This window comes from Idiotropiscis lumnitzeri, chromosome 14, assembly GCF_059441095.1.
Source record: "Idiotropiscis lumnitzeri isolate Australia: NSW breed Sydney's pygmy pipehorse chromosome 14, RoL_Ilum_1.0, whole genome shotgun sequence".
In the NCBI taxonomy this organism is placed as follows: domain Eukaryota; kingdom Metazoa; phylum Chordata; class Actinopteri; order Syngnathiformes; family Syngnathidae; genus Idiotropiscis; species Idiotropiscis lumnitzeri.
In genome coordinates, this window is record NC_142404.1 from 4,158,598 (window position 1) to 4,176,810 (window position 18,213).

The following is an 18,213-nucleotide window of genomic DNA, read 5'->3' on the forward strand; positions in this document are numbered from 1 at the left end:
TTCCAAATGTCTTTTTAATGATTTTTAAAAAAACATATAGACAAATATACAATAATACAGAATTATATGTAACGGTGTAAAATATATACGATGTTAAATTATGGCGGAAGTGACGCAACGGCACACAATGTGGCATCTGCATCCCACATGGCGTCAGTTAGAGCTACGAGGATTGCAGAGTGGTAAGTCGCATCTCGTTGCTCGTCCAACAAATGCACATTATTATGATTTGGTTCGTTTATGTTGCTGTGGTGCGCTCAAGTAGTTCAGTTGATTGTCATGAGCCCACATCGATTCCTGTACTGTTATAAAAGTAACGTTTTGTCGACTTCTGTTAAATTGATTTATAAACTCTCGTTGCACACTTGAGTACAATGACAATAAAGGGATTTCTAATTTCTAAACTCGTGTGTTGTGCAGATTATCTCGAGCTGGTTGCGACTTCACTCTTGCTCTTGCCACATTGTGTTGCAGGTAATGTAATTCTCTTTTCTGTTTTATTGTATCTTGTTTTTATTGTCGTGTTTTTCATTTATTTGAATGTAATTGCGCGAGCCTGCAGTTAAGCGCTGCCGCCATTGGCGATGTGACGTAGTCACGTTCTGCTATGTGTCTTCTATGGTGTGATGCATTCAGGGTCACTCTGTAAATGAGAGCGAATATCTTCTTTTTCCTTTTCTTACTGTAAATAGTCATAGAATTGTATTCCCAGGAAAGTTGGTTGTAATTGTATTCTAGTTAAAACACTATACGATCACACTTGTAATAAGGACTTTATTTAATTTTATAGAGTCAGATTTAATTTGTTTATGTTATCAGTCAGTTAGAGCTACGAGGATTGCAGAGTGATTATCTCGAGCTGGTTGCGACTTCACTCTTGCTCTTGCCACATTGTGTTGCAGAATTAAATTAAAGAAACTATCCCAAAATCCACCTGAGTGTCCGTGGTGTATCGGAGCGACAGCGACGTGGTGCTGCAAATCGCCACAAAAGGAGTGGCCCGTCACATATATATAGTTAGGTTTTTAACATTTCTACAATTCACAAAGAGCAAACAACTCACAAAACTAAGTATAGTGTAAATCACATTTGTACGTAGAAGTAAAATGCAACAGAATAAACTCCTTGCCAAAAAATAAGTTTTCCAAAAATATGTTAAAAAAAAAAAAAAGTAATAATAAAATAATGTTAAAAGCGTGACGGGAGCTACGCGGAGACAACAGTAGTAGATTTAATTTTTTTTTAAAGTGAGGAAGGTACGCCAAACTTTGTTAAATCTGTTATCAGAAGGAAGTGAATCTTATCTTTAGGTTCATACACATATTTCTTATCAAGTGAGCATGAGAAGTGGGAGCTGGGTCGTCCCATCTTAACGCTTAGATTCACAAGTGGGGTCAAAAATGACCCCATCAGGACTTGTTCCCTCCCTTTTTTTTTTTTTTTTTTGCCAAACGATTGTAATTTTAAGTTTTCATTTTTATTTAAAATCTTCCTTGCTCAGGCAGAAGGACAACTCACATGGGGTCTGACAGGGACATCTGACAAGGACAACGCACCGTCAAGAACTGAAGGCAAACGGAACTAAATACAAACAAATTAACGAGACGAGGGGAGTACCTGAACAAGACACAAAGGGTTGGATTGGTTAACACTGGGGCTTAGGTAGACGAAAACAGGTGGACACAATGGACATGATGAGACGCAGCAAACACAAGGAAAAAACATGAAACTAAATACTAAACCAAATACAAAGACAGACCATGACACTTCTTTCGATTGACCATTGTTGTAAAAGTGAGAAGAACTGCGATGCATCACTGTGATGTAAAACAAACGAAAAAAACTATAAAATGGATGGGTTTGCATGCTCTGAGAGAAAAACAGGAAGGAGTCAATCAAAATTCATGTGGTAAAACTGTCAGTCAGTTGTGCGGTGGATTCAGAACATTGAACATTTGGATAAAACAAGCCAGATGTACTTTCTATGATGAAGATCTAGGATGCACTTCAGTACTGAATTTGGGTTCAGTAGCAAGCGTGACCATGCCCTGCTATTTTGGAAAAAAGGAAAAGTATCACCGTTTGGCATGGTGGAGAAGCCAAATGCAGGGAAGCAAGGTAGGGGCAACTTAAAGAGTATTTCATTTAAAGATAAAAAAGGCAAACAAGGCATTGGGAAAAAGATCAAAATAACAGGGATCAAAGTAACACGCACTATGACTTGATGCAGTAAAAAAGACACGGAAACGGGGAACGAAATACAAACAAATGAGACAACAAGGAAGACTTGGACAAGACACAAAGGGTTCGAGGGAGCTGATTGGATAACACAATTGACCCGGACGAGACGCAAAGAAACACAAGGAAAACCTGAAACTAAATACTAACCCAAAGTAACCAAACAGATCATGACAGAAAATGCTTGATCTGCTCTACAACAGAATGCACCACAGCAAAACAGTGGATGAAAGCACCCGGAGTAAAAAAAATTAAAAAAAAACAGACGGAAGTGATTTACTTCTAAAACAATATGAAAGGAGGTATAGATACTGTAGCCCAGATGGATGGCAACTACACCTGCAAACACCAAACACAGAGGTGGACCCTTGCTGCTGCAGTACAACATGATCACTATTGCCACCCTGAATACCAACTCTTTTTTTCCCCGAGGCTCCCCTCCCGGAATTCCATGCAGGTATCACAACAGCCCGGCGGTGCTTTCTTACAAAGCTCTCTCAGGTGCCAGTGAGGCTTTTTCGCTGGGGTCTTCAATCCTTTTCCCCGCGGGCCAGTGTCCTGCCCGTTTTCCATCTCTCCCTGATGCAATTCACCTGATTCAAATGATTCGATGATCAGCAAGGTCTGCAGAAGCAAGATAATGATCCTGATCATTTGAATCAGGTGTGTTGCAGCAGGGGGAGATAGAAAACAGACAGGACACCGGCCCTCATTGAGGACCCCTGCTTTCTAGAGAAGTCAACTGGAAACAAACCCATACCCATCAACCTACATCACGGCATCAACGGAAAGGTGTGGGTGACTAAAGCAATAACAATCTAGCCACAGAAGGAAAATATATTAGCAGAAGAGGAAGAAGTGAGTGCTGTGCCCAAGAAACCAAACGGGAAAGCCAGAGATTGCTATAAATGCAAAAACCCCATGTGCAAGTAGTCAAAGCCAGAAAATGGTATCTTGTAAGAGCTGCGCACAGTGAGAAGACAGAACACAGTGCATATGTTATCAATATCAATATGTTAACGTGTGACAAACTTTAGGTTTTGGTCGCCACATTAATAGCAAGTTTGTGTTCAAAATGAAGATGAAAAGAAATAACAACTTCTTTTTTTTTTTTTTTTTTACCTTTCTCAAAGTTTTGGAGGGATAAAATGTTCATAAAAAAGCGACACATTCACATCAAAATGAAGCAATTCTTTTGGAGACCAAAATCTGATGTGAAAATCAACATCTTTAAATGAAAGAAATTTACATTGTGAAACAAATTTATCCTATTCAGGTCATGACCCCGCTCGTGGAAAAGTGCAGGTATTGCATCAAAGGGCTATTGAAGTAGCTCTCCTAGAAATAAAGGTGGAAAATGAGTGCAGTCTTTGTTTAATCCATGGTAAGTCCTTGCAATGTTCCTTCTCATTTTCCATCCACTGATTTCCAACACTGTTTACAGGAATGAAAATCGAGGATGATCTAATTTACAATTTTATTATCGACGTAGGGATTCCTTTTTGCTTACAGCCCATGTGGACAAAAAATATTAAATTCATTATCTATAATGTTGTATTTTTCAAAATTGGCATCTTTATCTTTTCTGAAATATGTTAGATACACATTTTTTTAGCCAAATTTAAATATACTATTTAATACTCTCCCGATTTCTTGTGCTGATTTTTCTGCTCACGTGATGTGTAATATTGTGAGTCCTTGTTCTTCATCCATTGATTTTCTGGACCGCTTCTCCTCAAAAGGGTCGCGGGGAGTTCTTGACCTTATTCTACTCATTTATTTTTATAAGCTTTGTACTTAATTTCAACATTTTTTGTCGTTTACTTGACGTAGGGAGACGAGTACCGCTCCATCGATGTTTTGGATCAGCAACAGAATTTGAACTTGCATCCCTCTGTTTGCCCTATTCAGTTCCTGAAAGACTGGTGTGGTGATGCCATGAACTCAATTTTGTTAACATTCTAATGAATTCAGTTTTGTCCTAACCTGTTCAGACAAGTCATTTCCATTTGGGTGAACTATAAAATGTGTTGCTCCATATTCAGGCAGCATTTCACTTCGATTAATCTATCATGTGCAGTACTCGTGGCACTTGTGTAAATAGTCTTCACTGAGGAAGGTTTTGACAAATATAAAAAAAAAAAAATGTCATATGCTCCTGCTCCTTTATGTATAAGAAGACTTAGACCGACCGCCTGAATATTTAAGAATGATGAAATCCCTGTTGAAATTTTCCTGTCACAATCAATGCTGCTTTGAATGCTATCATTGAACCCAGCTGCAATTTCAACAATTACAATCAAGACCAACTGAACTGCTTTGGTTTTCAAATTCCAAATCAACATCTTAGTCTTTTTTTTTTTTGCACCATTCTGTACTAAAAGTAAATGTAACCTCCTTTATAAAATGCCTCAAAAGTCATATATACAGCATATGCATCTAAAGACTGAATCATACAATTTAACACAATCATATAGCTTTCGAATGACTGACAAAATTAAATGTTTAATATCTCAACTTGAAATGAGTTTTTTTAGGCGCCACAGTGGCCGACTGGTTAGCACGATGGCCTCACAGTGAGACACACCAGAAGCCGTGGGTTCGATTCCGGCTGCGGCCTTCCTGTGTCGAGTTAGCATGTTCTCCCCGTGCCTGCGTGGTTTTTCTCCGGGTACTCCGGTTTCCTCCCACATTCCAAAAACATGGGTGGCAGGTTGATTGGACACTCTAAATTGCCTCTAGGTATGAGTGTGTGCGCGAATGGTTGTTTGTCTATGTGTGCCCTGCGATTGGCTGGCAACCAGTTCAGGGTGTACCCCACATACTTCCCGAAGTAGGTGGCAGATCCTTTAACTTGAGCGCCGTCGTTGACCACCCCGCGGTGGTCCGGGATAGATGGCCAACCGGGTGCCCAAGTAAAGGTCTGATGGGCAGAATTCAGGGGTGGACTCAAAAGAAAAAGGTGACAAAAATTGATTCAGGGAAGGAGAATGACTAGGTGGCAGGGTGCTGTGAGCCATAACTAGACGAAAAGGGAGAAACAAATGAGGAACAAAAAGAAGAACCTGCATGAAGGGTTTGGGGTTGGTCGGCAGGCTGAGGGGGGTAGTAGGCCGAGCGGCGACGTCGAACACGCCGCCGTGAGCTTCCCGCTGGGTCCATGATTGGTTGGTCCATTCTGTCACGTACCGGGTTGAGGTTGGTGAGGACCCAAAAGCAGGGAAGCCAGGCAGGGGTAACTTAAAGGGTATTTAATAAACAGAAAACAAAAGGCAAACGAGGAACTTGGAAAAACTAAAATATCAAAAAGTGCAAAATAACAGACATGAACAAAGCATGACTGACAAAACTGAACTTGAAGAATCAGACAGGAAGGATGCGAACCTGGACAACGACAGGAAACCAACGACAGGGACAGGCAACAGGGACAAGTGACAATGACAATGGACCAACCGGAACTGAATGCAACCAGGGAACTAAATACACACAAATTGACGAACCAACGAGGAGCACCTGGACAAGACACGGAGGGTTGGAAGGACTGGATTGGTTAACACAAGGGCTTGGGTAAACGAACACAGGTGGACACAATAGACAAGACAAGACACAGGAACACAAGGCCAAAACATGAAACTAAATACTAAACCAAAAATAACAAATACAAATCATGACAAGTATCTCGTATATCTAGTGTATCTTGTCTAATGGATTCTGACAATTTGATAAAATCGAAATCCAAATCTGCACAGCATCTGTAAATAAACTATACATTTTTAATACTTGTAATTGTGCAGTTAGTAGAATACGCCAAAATGACCTTTTTCAGGGCTGCTGACTAACTTCTGTGCAGGCAGCGTGGGGCCAATTCCACTTACTGACTTTGTCTGTGTGTGCCTTGTGACTGGCTGGCGACCAGTTCAGGGTGCAGTCTGCCTTTCGCCCAAAGTCAGCCGGGATAGGCTCCAGCACCATCCCGTGACTCTGTACACGATAAGTGGTAGTGAAGATGACACATGATCCAAATGACCTTTTTCCAAACAAAGAAACCTTTGTTTGTATGGTTATTCCATCAATCACAGTCAGTTGTATACTGTATACAAGTTTTTCTAACATCAGTCGTCTTTGAAATAGAAAATCCATCTCCAACACCTTTACTTTGTGCCTCTAATCAGATACAGACTTATTTAATACAGTGCTAAAATTATTATTATTGTTCTTATTACTAGCAAGGAAATGCGGTGCAGAAAATAGATGGATAGACTTTGAAAAACTGGGAGAAATGGACTTCCAGCAATGTGGCTGACGCTCCAGCCAAGAGTGGCCGTTTTGAGCAACTGTTGCCTGCCTCCAGACTAAATCCTCCAAAATATTTTAGATTTCACATATTTTTATTGTCTCATGTCTCTCTCCTCTCCTCCACTCCACTTCTTAATGTTTTGCTTGCCTCTTCAAATATAAACTATATTAAGTTGTCTCTTATGTCATGTTTCTTGACTCCGCTCCATCTGCCCTTTTCAATCCACTCAGAGTATCGGCCTGCTGCGAGGGATAGCTGTCTAAAGTGAGCAGAGAACCGACTTCCAATCACCATTCAGTATGGAAATAAACTAGAGTCATTTTCTATTGATGGGAAGCAGCAAGAAACTGTAAATGCGAAGCAAATGAGCTTTGTTAAACTTTGATTCCTTAATTTCTAAAATCATAATAAAAACAAGAGATAAAACTTCTTGAAAATCGTCTATGTTCAGGCAACAACAACCAAAACCATATAACCAAATTCTTCTGGTCGCTAAGCTGTAGCATATTCTCAGAGAATGGTGTGTGCGCCCACTGGTCTGTCGTGTCTCACATTAATAGACTGAGCACAAATTATCTGGGCGTGGAGACCCCTAAAGAAAATCCCACCCCCACCCAATTTCAGTCCGGCTGATATCTTACAATTGCATCTTCACTCTTCCACTCCTACAAAATGTTCATCAGACTTGTCCCAACCTCGTGGATCTCATTCTCCTCATGGACTCAACCTTGTAAACAAGTGACATAGAACAGAACACTATACAATGTATCTGTTTTCCAGACCTTTTAAAAAACATGCTTCTGTCCCAGCAGTGGAGATCATGGTGGTGATGCAGCAGCTCATTCTTCAGCAACTCGTGCTCACTTACACCAACCAATGTTGTAGCCACCAGTACATCAGTTAACATTAGTAGTCGCATCACTCCAACAGTTGGCAGCGTAACACCAGCAAGCGCTACTTCGACTATTCTTCCCCCTCCTTTCCCAGGTGTTCTTACATTTAACCCCAAACTTCCCATTTTACATTGCGACATAACCACTAGTGCACGATCCCAGCTATTATTAAGGACCTGGGCAAAACGTGACACATTATTGGTTGGAAAAGACACTGTTATGAAGAAATTACTCATGGACTACGATGAGATGGTCAGGTCTTTTATTAAAACTCCTTCACTACCAGCACAGGTAAAATTAATGTAATATTTGGCTTCTACACCCATCAATTTAGTAACTCATCTCTCAGTATACACTCACGTAACCACAATGTTACAACAGTCACTAGCAACTCTCACTTCCGGGGACCTTCACAGAGCTGTCCCTACTTATATCCGTACATAACAGACGCAGATAGAGGAAAAACAGTACTATGTCAAGACTGTGGGCAACGCTGAAAAGTTCCCCTGTGTTATTGAGTTTGGTCTATGTGGAACAAAGGAACATGGGCGCTTTGCTTCTGGTCACATTGATGATGATATTGCTTCTGGGCTTTTTCTTAAGTTAATGGAATATACCCTTGAGAAAGATAAAAAAAAAAAACTAGTAAGCATCGCCAGGAGTATTCCAAGGAATCCATCATATACATCAAATCACATTCAACATGAAATAATTGACACACTGCCAAGCATCATGCACAGAGTGCTAAAAAAATATTTAAGAAAATGCTGATGCTGAGGGGTTTTGCCTCAAAAGTGACAGAGCAGGGATAGGTGTAATATCAAAAACCTGTCACTTATGATTAGGTTTGTCAGAGCTTGCCTAGCCGTGGACCATCTCATTGGATTGCTAGACCTCGACTAAATAGATGCACAGTACATAAGCTCTGAAATCCTCAAGTGCTTCTCTATGATTCTGGTTACAGTGATGACAACATTCTGAACCAGTGTTGTGATGGATCTTCAGTGATGAGTGGAGTGAGAGGAGTTCAAGCTCTGCTCCAACAGAAGTTGGGAAAGTATATACCTTACATTTACTCAAACAACCAACTGCAGAGTTGTGCATGCTACGCATAGCAAGCAATGTACCAAAAGATTTTTTTGATCTGTCTTCTTCCTTTTACAACTTTATTCAGCACCGCTACATCGATAGAAAAAAAAATGATTCTCCTAATCTTAAGAGGCCAATTCAAATCCCTTGAGCAACAGGATTGTAGACCCCCGGTCTACAGTGTGCAAAACCCTAAAGCTCCACAAGGCAGAAATTTCCTCTCTGTACGGGTTGTGCTTTACAGCACTGGTCATTGAGGTTTCTTCAGCTGCAAGCTCTTTTTCTGCACTGTCCCATCCGTATCTTAACCCACTTTCACAGAACTAAGCTGCATCACAGAAAGAGGAACCTGGTTATCTTGGTCCATGAAAAGTCCATTATGAGCAAGCTGGGAGTGGATGAATTTGTTAGTTTGTCAAGGAAACAGGAGGCTGACTTTGACCTTGTAATGTTAACCATACACTAGACACTTCACATGTTCAGTGGTGAATTTCCCGAGGGTTGGAAATTGTTATATAACCGTAATTATTTTTATTACAGGATATCAGGATGCCTGGGCCTTTATTTTGGACATGCCCAAATGGTCTCATCCAGTACTTAAGTTTTTTGTGATTTCTTGGATAATACCCGTGGTTTTATTTCTTGAATTTTATTTAAAAAAATAAATGAATAAATAAATAAATAACATCCCCTGAAAGGTATCATAGAAAAAAAACATCCTCCCAAAGGTAGAGTGAATTTGTCAGTTCGACATAGTAAAAAGGTCAAGCTAAATGGCCATGGAGAGTCTAATCCTTGTGATATTTTCAGAGGTTGAAGTGGGGTTAAGTAGTGATTTTTGGAAATTATTAGAAATGTCTGTTCATTGATTTTGAATGGACAAATATTGTCCAGTTCCTGCCATGATTCCCTCCAAGAGATGGGAAGAGGATGGAGGGCATGGCTATATTTCTGACTGTAAAGGGGCGTAGATAGTTATCATACAAAAATTACAAAGGTTATATAAAAACAAACATAAAATTGAGCATCTCAATTGAAAGTTGAACAATTCTGGCGAACCTTTAAAGGGCACGATGGATATGACATAGCATGATGGTCTTCCTGTTTGTTCATTGCCAGTCGATCACAAAGGTAGTGTAGGTAGATCACATGACATAAAAAAATAGACGTCAGCCTATCATGATCCGTCATGTGATTGATACAGGGCGCCCAGTCAGATGACACCTGATTTTTTTTTTTGTGACACATAGGTCACCACGCATGCACAAACAACAGTGCTAATTGCAGCACAACTAACAAGCTAGCGAGTTGGTTACCTCCAATTTTAAGCCCTCGTTTTATTCTCTTGAACTCAAGGGGGGTATAAACATGAGTGGGGGGACCAAGTAAAAAGACAAAAACATATCACTTAAATACGGAATGGGAGGAGGAGTTGTTTTTGATTTCATGATGACATTTTCAAAGTGCGTTTGCCTCATCTGCCAGTCTACCATCGCAATACCAAAGAATGGAAACGTGGGGCGGGATTTTCGGACTGTTCATGGAAAATATGATACCGACTTTCTGCCGAAAAGCAAGCTAAGGAAGAGAAAGGTGAAGGAATTAAAAAGCCAGTTGTCAGGACAGCAGTTTTTTTCAGACAACTTAGTTGAAAAGCGAAAGACGCCACCGAGATTGGCTACATCTACATACATTATACAAAAAATCCCTCTCTTTCTCTTTCTATATATATATATATATATATATATATATATATATATATGTATATATATATATATATATATATGTATATGTATATATATATATATATATATATATGTATATGTATATATATGTATATATATATATATATGTATATATATGTATATGTATATATATATATATATATATATATATATATATGTATATGTATATATATATATATATATGTATATATATATATATATAAATTTGCATTTTTATAGTAGGAAGATCATTTTGCCATGGTCATTTTATAAGTAGCTCGCATGCTGAAAAAGTGTGAGCACCCCTGGCCTACACTCACACTAAAGTGAATGTCAGTAGTGCGTGCGCTCTGATTATTTTATCTTGTTTGTTTACCGTAAACTTCAATATTTATTACAAAAAAAAAAGTTACCGCACTGTCAACATCATCTTCTTTAGGTACTTTAAAGGAGTAGTTGTTTTGATCACATGGGCTCTGCATGCTAGATCAAGCGGCTGCTAGATACAAGACGAGGATCTGAGATTTTGGATGAAGACTGATCACATTTTTGGCTGATATCTAACCCCTAATATATATACAATACAATACAACTTTATTTATGTAGCGCATTTCACAAAAGCTGTAGCTGTAACACAGCTCCATACGGTGTTATATAAATTAGCGGGAAATCAGAATACAAATTAAAGCACTTACACACACACGTGGATATATATATATATATATATATATATACATTTTTAGTCAAAATTATTGACATTGGAATTTTCCGTGACACACCTAATAATCTAACACGGCACATTGTTTAAGAAACTCTGCCCTATGTGAAACTCTTTTGAGCCAATTTGTATTTCCACATGCAGACTAATTCCTATCTCATGCCACCATGTTTTAGTCAGAAAATGGGATACATTCACAGGTCCTCATCTCTAAATTGGTAATATAAGTCCAATGTCGCTGTCTCAGTTGTTATTCAGAGCTCATTTAAAAGCAACTCATCAAATGTCCCGACAGAATCATCTATATCTGAGATACCACTCAGCAGATGCGTATGGGAGCAAGAGTGACACTCCTCAAGCTGTCTACCATCAATCAAGGGCTCTATGACAGCTTGCTCCACTTGATGTTTGTTCAACAGCTGATGAACAGCAGTAGCAAGCAGCTTGAAAAGCACTAGACTTCATCACTCTACAGGAAGCAATACGCCAGCACAGACACACCAGTTGATTCTGAAATGGTAATAATGATCAAGTGATTGTCTTGGGGATTATATATGTATATTTATATATTAGGCGAGTACCGGTTAAATTCTTGGTTTTGTGATCACGGTTTTTGGTTCCTGAGGTATACGTTGACTTTAAGTTGAGTTAAACGTGAAAATATATATTCACAGTATTATTTATATATATATATATATATATATATAAATTTACTGTATATATATATACATTTACTGTATATATATATATATATATATATATACAGTGAACCCTCGGTTATCGCGGTTAATGGGGACCGAGACCACCCGCGAAAACTGAAAATCCGCGAAGTAGCGGCGCACCTTCAAAAATGCTTAAAAAAAAAAGTGCGAAGTAGCGGCGCACCTTCAAAAATGCTTAAAAAAAAAAAAATATATATATATATATATATATATATACGGGTAGAGAGAGAGAGTGAAATTCATGTTCTAACAAAAAAACAAAACAAATTATTATTAAAACTTGTTTTTTTATTCCCCAGCCATTATTTTTGTATTTATTCAATTACTTCTTTTTGTATTTATTTAATTACTTCGACTTTTACCTGCTGGTACGCCGTCCGGTGTGCCCTGTGAAATGAAAGGTGGCATTCTTCATTTATTTATTTATTCATTCATAACTGACAGCCTCGCGCTCCGCTCATGCCCGGGCGGAAGTTGTTCCTCTTCGGCTTAACTGCCACGCACGCCGGCTGGTCTCCTCCAGAGCTCTCGCACGGTCCCGAGCGAAGCGAAATGTTGCCGCACTCGTGCCCGGGCGGAAGGTGCTCCTATTCGGCTTAACTGTGACACACGCCCGCCCTCCTCCCCCGGAGCTTCCATTCGGTTAAACTTAGGGGCCGCTTGGCACCGCCCGTGCCCGGGGAAGGTGCTCCTCTACGGCTTAACTGCCACGCACGCCGGCCGGAGCTCTGGTACGGTCCGAACCGCGCGAAACGTCGCCCCAAATCGTGCCCGGGGGAACTTGCTCTTCTTCGTCCACTCTCTTCTTCGTCCACTCTCCTCTTCGGCGCACGCCGGCCGTCTAACCGCTCCAGCGCCCCCTTGTGCCGCTCGGCGAAACTACAATGCCCCCGAATATTTTTTAGATCCGCGAAGCACTGAAGCCGCGAAAGGTGAACCGCGAAGTAGCGGGGTATTACTGTATATATATATATATATATATATATATATATATATATATATATATATATATATATATATAGGTGCAAAGTATATATAAGTATTTTATTTTATTTATTTATTTTTTTTTTTTTGAAGGTGCGCCGCTACTTCGCGGATTTTCAGTTTTCGCGGGTGGTCTCGGTCCCCATTAACCGCGATAACCGGGGTATTACTGTATATACATTTACTGTATATAAGCAACAGCACCTTCACAATGCTAGTGAGGATCAAATGGATTAATTGCATTTCAATCAATTTTAAAGGGAAAATTTAAAGCGATTTATGAATGTTTCAAGTTTCAAGGGTCACGGAATCAATTACGTTTGTAAGTTGAGTTAGCACTGTAAATTCACCGCTGGGTGTAAATTCTAATTCCATACTGACATTGCTACCATCTATACTATTATTAGATAGAGCATATTTAAATATGCAAATCTTTGTTTTGGGTTAAAAGAATTCGTTCAAGCACATGAGATTTTCACACATGAAAGAATAACCCCACAATATGTCACCAATTTAGCCTCAGTTTTGGATTTCACAGTGACAGTTTTGCTTTCCTAGACATCCTAGCTCTCTCTTTTTATTACAGGTATAACAATATCCACCACGGAGTCTTCAAAGGTTGATGGGGAAAGTCAGAAGGACACTGAGCCAGCCATACATCATCTAATTCTGCCATATTTTTTGTCTTTTTTGCTGCGCTTTCATTTAGCTTTTCCCGTCCCCTCCCCATCAGCTCAGAATCACCACATTGCCATTATTATAAGCATCTTTAGATAGAACCCTGTCATACCATGGGCAAGGTACTAGAAGTGCTCCATTCTGGGATCCTCTCTCTGATGTCACTATGATCGGAGGAGAGAACTTTTCCACTAATGACCAACGTATGTACAATTTTCTTTTGGCTCAGATTGAAATAATCGTTTCCTTAGGACACCTGAAATGCTGCTTTCATTTGACTTTTCTCTGATGGCTGCTCAAATTTCTGAGGTGAAATTTCCATCAAGGGGTGATTAAAGTATCTCTATCTATCTGTCTACCTTTGAAATGCCTGACTGGGAGCCAGTCAGAAGGAGGAGTCATGCCAGTTCTCCTAAGCCAAATAAATAAAAAATAATGAATTAATAAAACAGCGTTGTATACCATTCAGGCTCACAGTCCGTCTGCAAGTTCTCATGAGTGGTCCGAGTCAGCCAAATGGCATCGAACGGACTTACTGGTACCGTGCTACACGCAGGTGCCGCACACTTGACACCTAGCCAAATAAATCAAAAATAAAACCTAAAAACCTATACCGATACGGCGCCTGTGGGTGACATAGAAATTATGTTCTCAATGCAGATTGACTGTCGCCGTCGAGGGACGGACTGGCCCAACGTGGGTTGCATGAAACACGATTGAAACTTAGTGACGGACTGACAATGGCCACCTCAAAATATATTTACTTTTTGCAAAGAAAAGTTTAAAAAATAAATAAATTCACCTTTCCTTTCCCCGCCACTTGCATTTAAAGTAGTTTACACAAAATATTTGTTTATTATTGCATGGCACCCATTCGCTCTCTGCTCATTTAATTTTAATAAATAATTTTAGCGTTCGTGTGCACTGCGTCTCTGGGGTTTGCGTGCAATATGTGAACCAGAATGCAACAGTCAAAACTAAGTATTCCGCCATTTCTCAAACACCATCCGCCTAGTTAAGTTACTTAGCTATACTTAAATGTTTACCATCACATTTTTAATTGGTCCCATGTATTGTCAGCATAACTGTGATGTTGGCTTACCTGTCTTTCTAGTAGGGTTTGTAATGGGAAATTAATTCCGACGTCGCGATCATCCTGTGGGGTGCAAACCATGAGTTTTGCCATCCTGTTTTTGTCAATGTCGTCGACAAGTTAATCCATTAGTTCAAATGTATGATCCATGAAGTAGCTCACATCAAACAAGTGACGCTGACTGGGTTTCCAGGTTGGTGTGAAAGAAGCAAAACACTCTTTTTTCTCTCTTTTTTTTTTTTAAGGCAAATTGTTAACATGCAGATTTCAAACTATAAACAAGTTGACTTGTCAACTCATGCTGTTCTCGGCTAAGTCAAGTCCTAAGAAAACCAACTTTAGTCCCCCATCTGAGGATATTAAACCAGTACTTCAAAGCTCATTGACTGAAATATTTAATAATTATTGGTTAGTACTTCCATACTTGTTAGACCACCCGTCATGAAAATGAAGAAAGTCCATCCAGCATCATTACATTTTCAGTTATGGTTGAAATTTCACCCGTGAGATCAGACTTGTGAGTGTTGATATAAAGCCAGTGTGTGGCCTCTGTGTCTTGCACTTGTATCCATCCCATTGATTTGCCAAGGCGAACAGTAATTACCTCTAATCCCAGTCAGAGGACATAGCAATTTGTGACATGTCTTTCCCTAGCTCCCATAGGCCATTATCTGCTGGTTCATTAAGGAGAAAGAGAGGAGTCTGACCCGATGACTTGTTGAGTGACAAGACTTGGCACAGGGAGCTGAGCTAAGCAGCAAATGTCCACTAAGCGAAAGCAGCTGTGACATGCACATACTGTATAACCAGTATCACACATCTCTTGTGTCCTCTCCAGCATTTCTAATTCCCCAGGTCTCTGCTTTAGTACCAGTGTTTTAATTTGTCTGACAAAAGCAGGAATGTCAAACATATAGTCCTCGGTCCACAATCCAACTGTTAGGGGGTAAGGCAAGACAATTATGCTAAAATAATAATTATGATTATTTTGACTGTTTAGATATTCAATATATTCTTTAATTTAAAAACTTGGTATTTATTCAACTACTAAAATTAAACTACATAAAACTGTCATCCCTTCACAGTTAATTCTTGTACATGCTATTTTCTTTTTGTTAAGTACAAAATTACCTTGGCACGGTTGTTCAGAACTTGGTTATTTTAACTGCTGGTTAACCCATAACAAAATACTTAACCCACCGCTAGCTAACCAACCATTTAATATGCATTGTTCAAAACATATATGTTATGAGTTACCGGCACTGTCAATGCTAACTATGTGGTTGACGTCACTGTTGAGTGGTTGAGTGCCTATATATCCCACAATTACTCATTTTGTTTACTTTTGTGTTTGCGAAAAAAAATGGAAAACCAAAAAATCCAGATCACTCTTAGGAAAAAAAGAAGCAGGAATTTCTCTGCTAATGAAGAAATTACATTTTAGTCTGTTTGAAGCCTGGGTGCGTTAAACACAATTTTTTTTCAATAAGTACCGCAGAAAAAAACGGCTAAACTGACTCAGAAGTCCACAAAATAACTGAATTTCACTCATCCTTTGCTGAAAAAAAAAAACAAAGCATGCTGAGTGATTGGCACGCCAAAATGATTACTGCCACGATGGGGAGAACAGTACTTTTTTTAAAATGCATGACAAAAATGGATAATCAAACGCCTTCATGAGAGCGAAGTTGGCCAATGTTCCAAAACACAAAAAAAATTGAAGACCATATACAGGCACGTGTTTTCTACCTGCTCAATTTTTATTACATGTTTCATCAGCACATATTTAATCTATAAAATCTCAGCCCTGACGTCACGTAAAAATCCACAATGCACAGTGACGTTTTCGAAAAAATTCTATTAAAAAAAATAACATCTAGAGTTAATATATATATTGAGAGATAACCACACTGTTTAAAAGTTAGTGGCGATCTTAAGGTTTGTTAAATTTAACATCAAGTTAACAGCCAGTTAAAGTTAACCGAGTTTAGAGCAAAATAACCGTGTTGTTTAAGTTAACAATTGGTTTGGCAACTTGTGTTTTTCTGCCACTGGATATTTGTGTTTCATTGCATTCATCCATCCATCGATCCATTATCCGATACGCGTCTCCTTGAAAGGGTTGCAGGCATGCCAGAGCCTGTCCCAGTTGTCAACGGCTCACAAAGACAAACAACCATCTGCGCGCACGATCACTCATAGGGACAATTTTTGGTAGATCAATCAACCTAACATGCATGTTTTTGGAATGTGTGGGAGAAACCGGAGTACCCGCAGAAAACCCACGCAGGAACAGAATCGAACCCTGCACCTCTGAACTGTGAGGCTTTTTTTTTTAATTATTATTATTTTGTATATTACTGCATATTTTACAGTTGACATCTGCTATTCACAGGGAAGGGAGACCAGGAAAGCATGCAATACTCTGCATGAAATTGACGCCAATTATTTTTCGTTATAGATCATGATTTTACTGGTCCGGCCCACTTGGTAATAGATTTTCCTCCATGTGGCCCCTTAGCGAAAATGAATTTGACACCCCTGGTTCAAACAAAGCAATATGAAAACACCCCATGCATAAGGCTTATTTTGTTTGGATGCCAGTTACAATGTGTTACTATAACGTAACGTTTGTCCCCCTGGGTTTGTTACAGCCAGTAATGTTAATCAGGCAATCATCAATCATCTCACAAACTAGACAACAGTGTGACGTTCCTGTGTTTTTCTCTGTTTTGGAGTCTGTGGTTTTCCCTCCAGGACTTGAGCGGATGCCTCTCTCCCTTCCTGGTCACGCCTCTGCAGCTTCAGGCTCCTGCGCACCTGCAGCCCGTCACCCTCATCCACACTCAGCGCAGCCAGGAATCAGGCGCCGGATGATTCACGCTTCTGTTGTGGTACTGCGGGCCATACTTGTGCTCGATGAATTTATCCTGCTGCATGTTTGTGTTAACCTGTCTCCCTGTGTTTTTGTTCTTCTTGTATCCCCACGAAGCTTCCTGCCTTTAAGCCCAAGCCCTGCCTCACTACTGCCTTCATTCTCCGGACTTTGGATTCCCTCTCGGACTCTACACTCCATTCAACAGGACCGTGGACCTATTGCCTCACCTCCATCCACATCGAAACAAATCATTTCTTACTGCCATTTCTGACTACACTTGCTCTAGCGTCCTCTTTTCACCTCCTTGGGTCATACTAACCGTAACAATCCAGCTAGAGTTGTATGTGCACACTCATAGCTGTATGTCAAAATAAATAAACTACATTGTTTCATATCCATTAGTACGCCTTAAAATAATTTATATTACTCCCAAAAAATTTATAAAAATTGTGACTTCCCCAGTATTTCATGAGCAACTATGCTAAACTATGCATATTTGTTTGTTTTTTCTTTGTAATAGTAGTTGTATTTTAAAGAACATTTTTCGCCATTCTTTCATTTTGCTCAACGCAGGTGTGAAATGCATCACTGCAAGCCGTGACCCTGTGAGGGTAAAACTTGGTTGGTTTTAAAAATCATTGGAAACTCCAGAAATGTGCCCTTTTACCTTCAATCCGGTCAAGCTACATTCACCCTGGAATTCATCCAAAACAAAGTCGATGCTAGTACAAAACATTACAAGATATTATTTTGACTTGACAGTTTTTAAGTTATTAGCATGCAGTGTTGTGGCAAAAATACAAACAACTCTTTTATCATTGTGACCCAACATAATTTGTCTGTGTGTCAGTGTTTCATTGCATCGCATAGTTATTTTCTATTTCAGTTTACCCGCATGC

General features: G+C 39.5%; 1 protein-coding gene across 1 annotated transcript; it reads left to right on the forward strand.

The window, feature by feature from the left end:
• Nucleotides 1-100: 100 nt before the first annotated feature.
• LOC148323168 (uncharacterized) lies at nt 101-17,986 on the forward strand. Its single transcript, XM_088315654.1, has 4 exons — nt 101-182; nt 421-474; nt 17,194-17,330; nt 17,429-17,986. The coding sequence occupies exons 1-4, from the start codon at nt 101-103 to the stop codon at nt 17,630-17,632; spliced, it is 477 nt and encodes a 158-aa protein (XP_088171780.1). The 3' UTR covers nt 17,633-17,986.
• The last annotated feature ends 227 nt before the right edge of the window (nt 17,987-18,213 follow it).

Bases quoted from the DNA above. Each gene is read 5' to 3' on its own strand.
- LOC148323168 (XM_088315654.1), top strand. From the start codon at position 101: ATGGCGGAAGTGACGCAACGGCACACAATGTGGCATCTGCATCCCACA. The intron at 183-420 runs GTAAGTCGCATC...TGTGTTGTGCAG, and splicing joins GCTACGAGGATTGCAGAGTG to ATTATCTCGAGCTGGTTGCG. The intron at 475-17,193 runs GTAATGTAATTC...TTTTCCCTCCAG, and splicing joins CTTGCCACATTGTGTTGCAG to GACTTGAGCGGATGCCTCTC.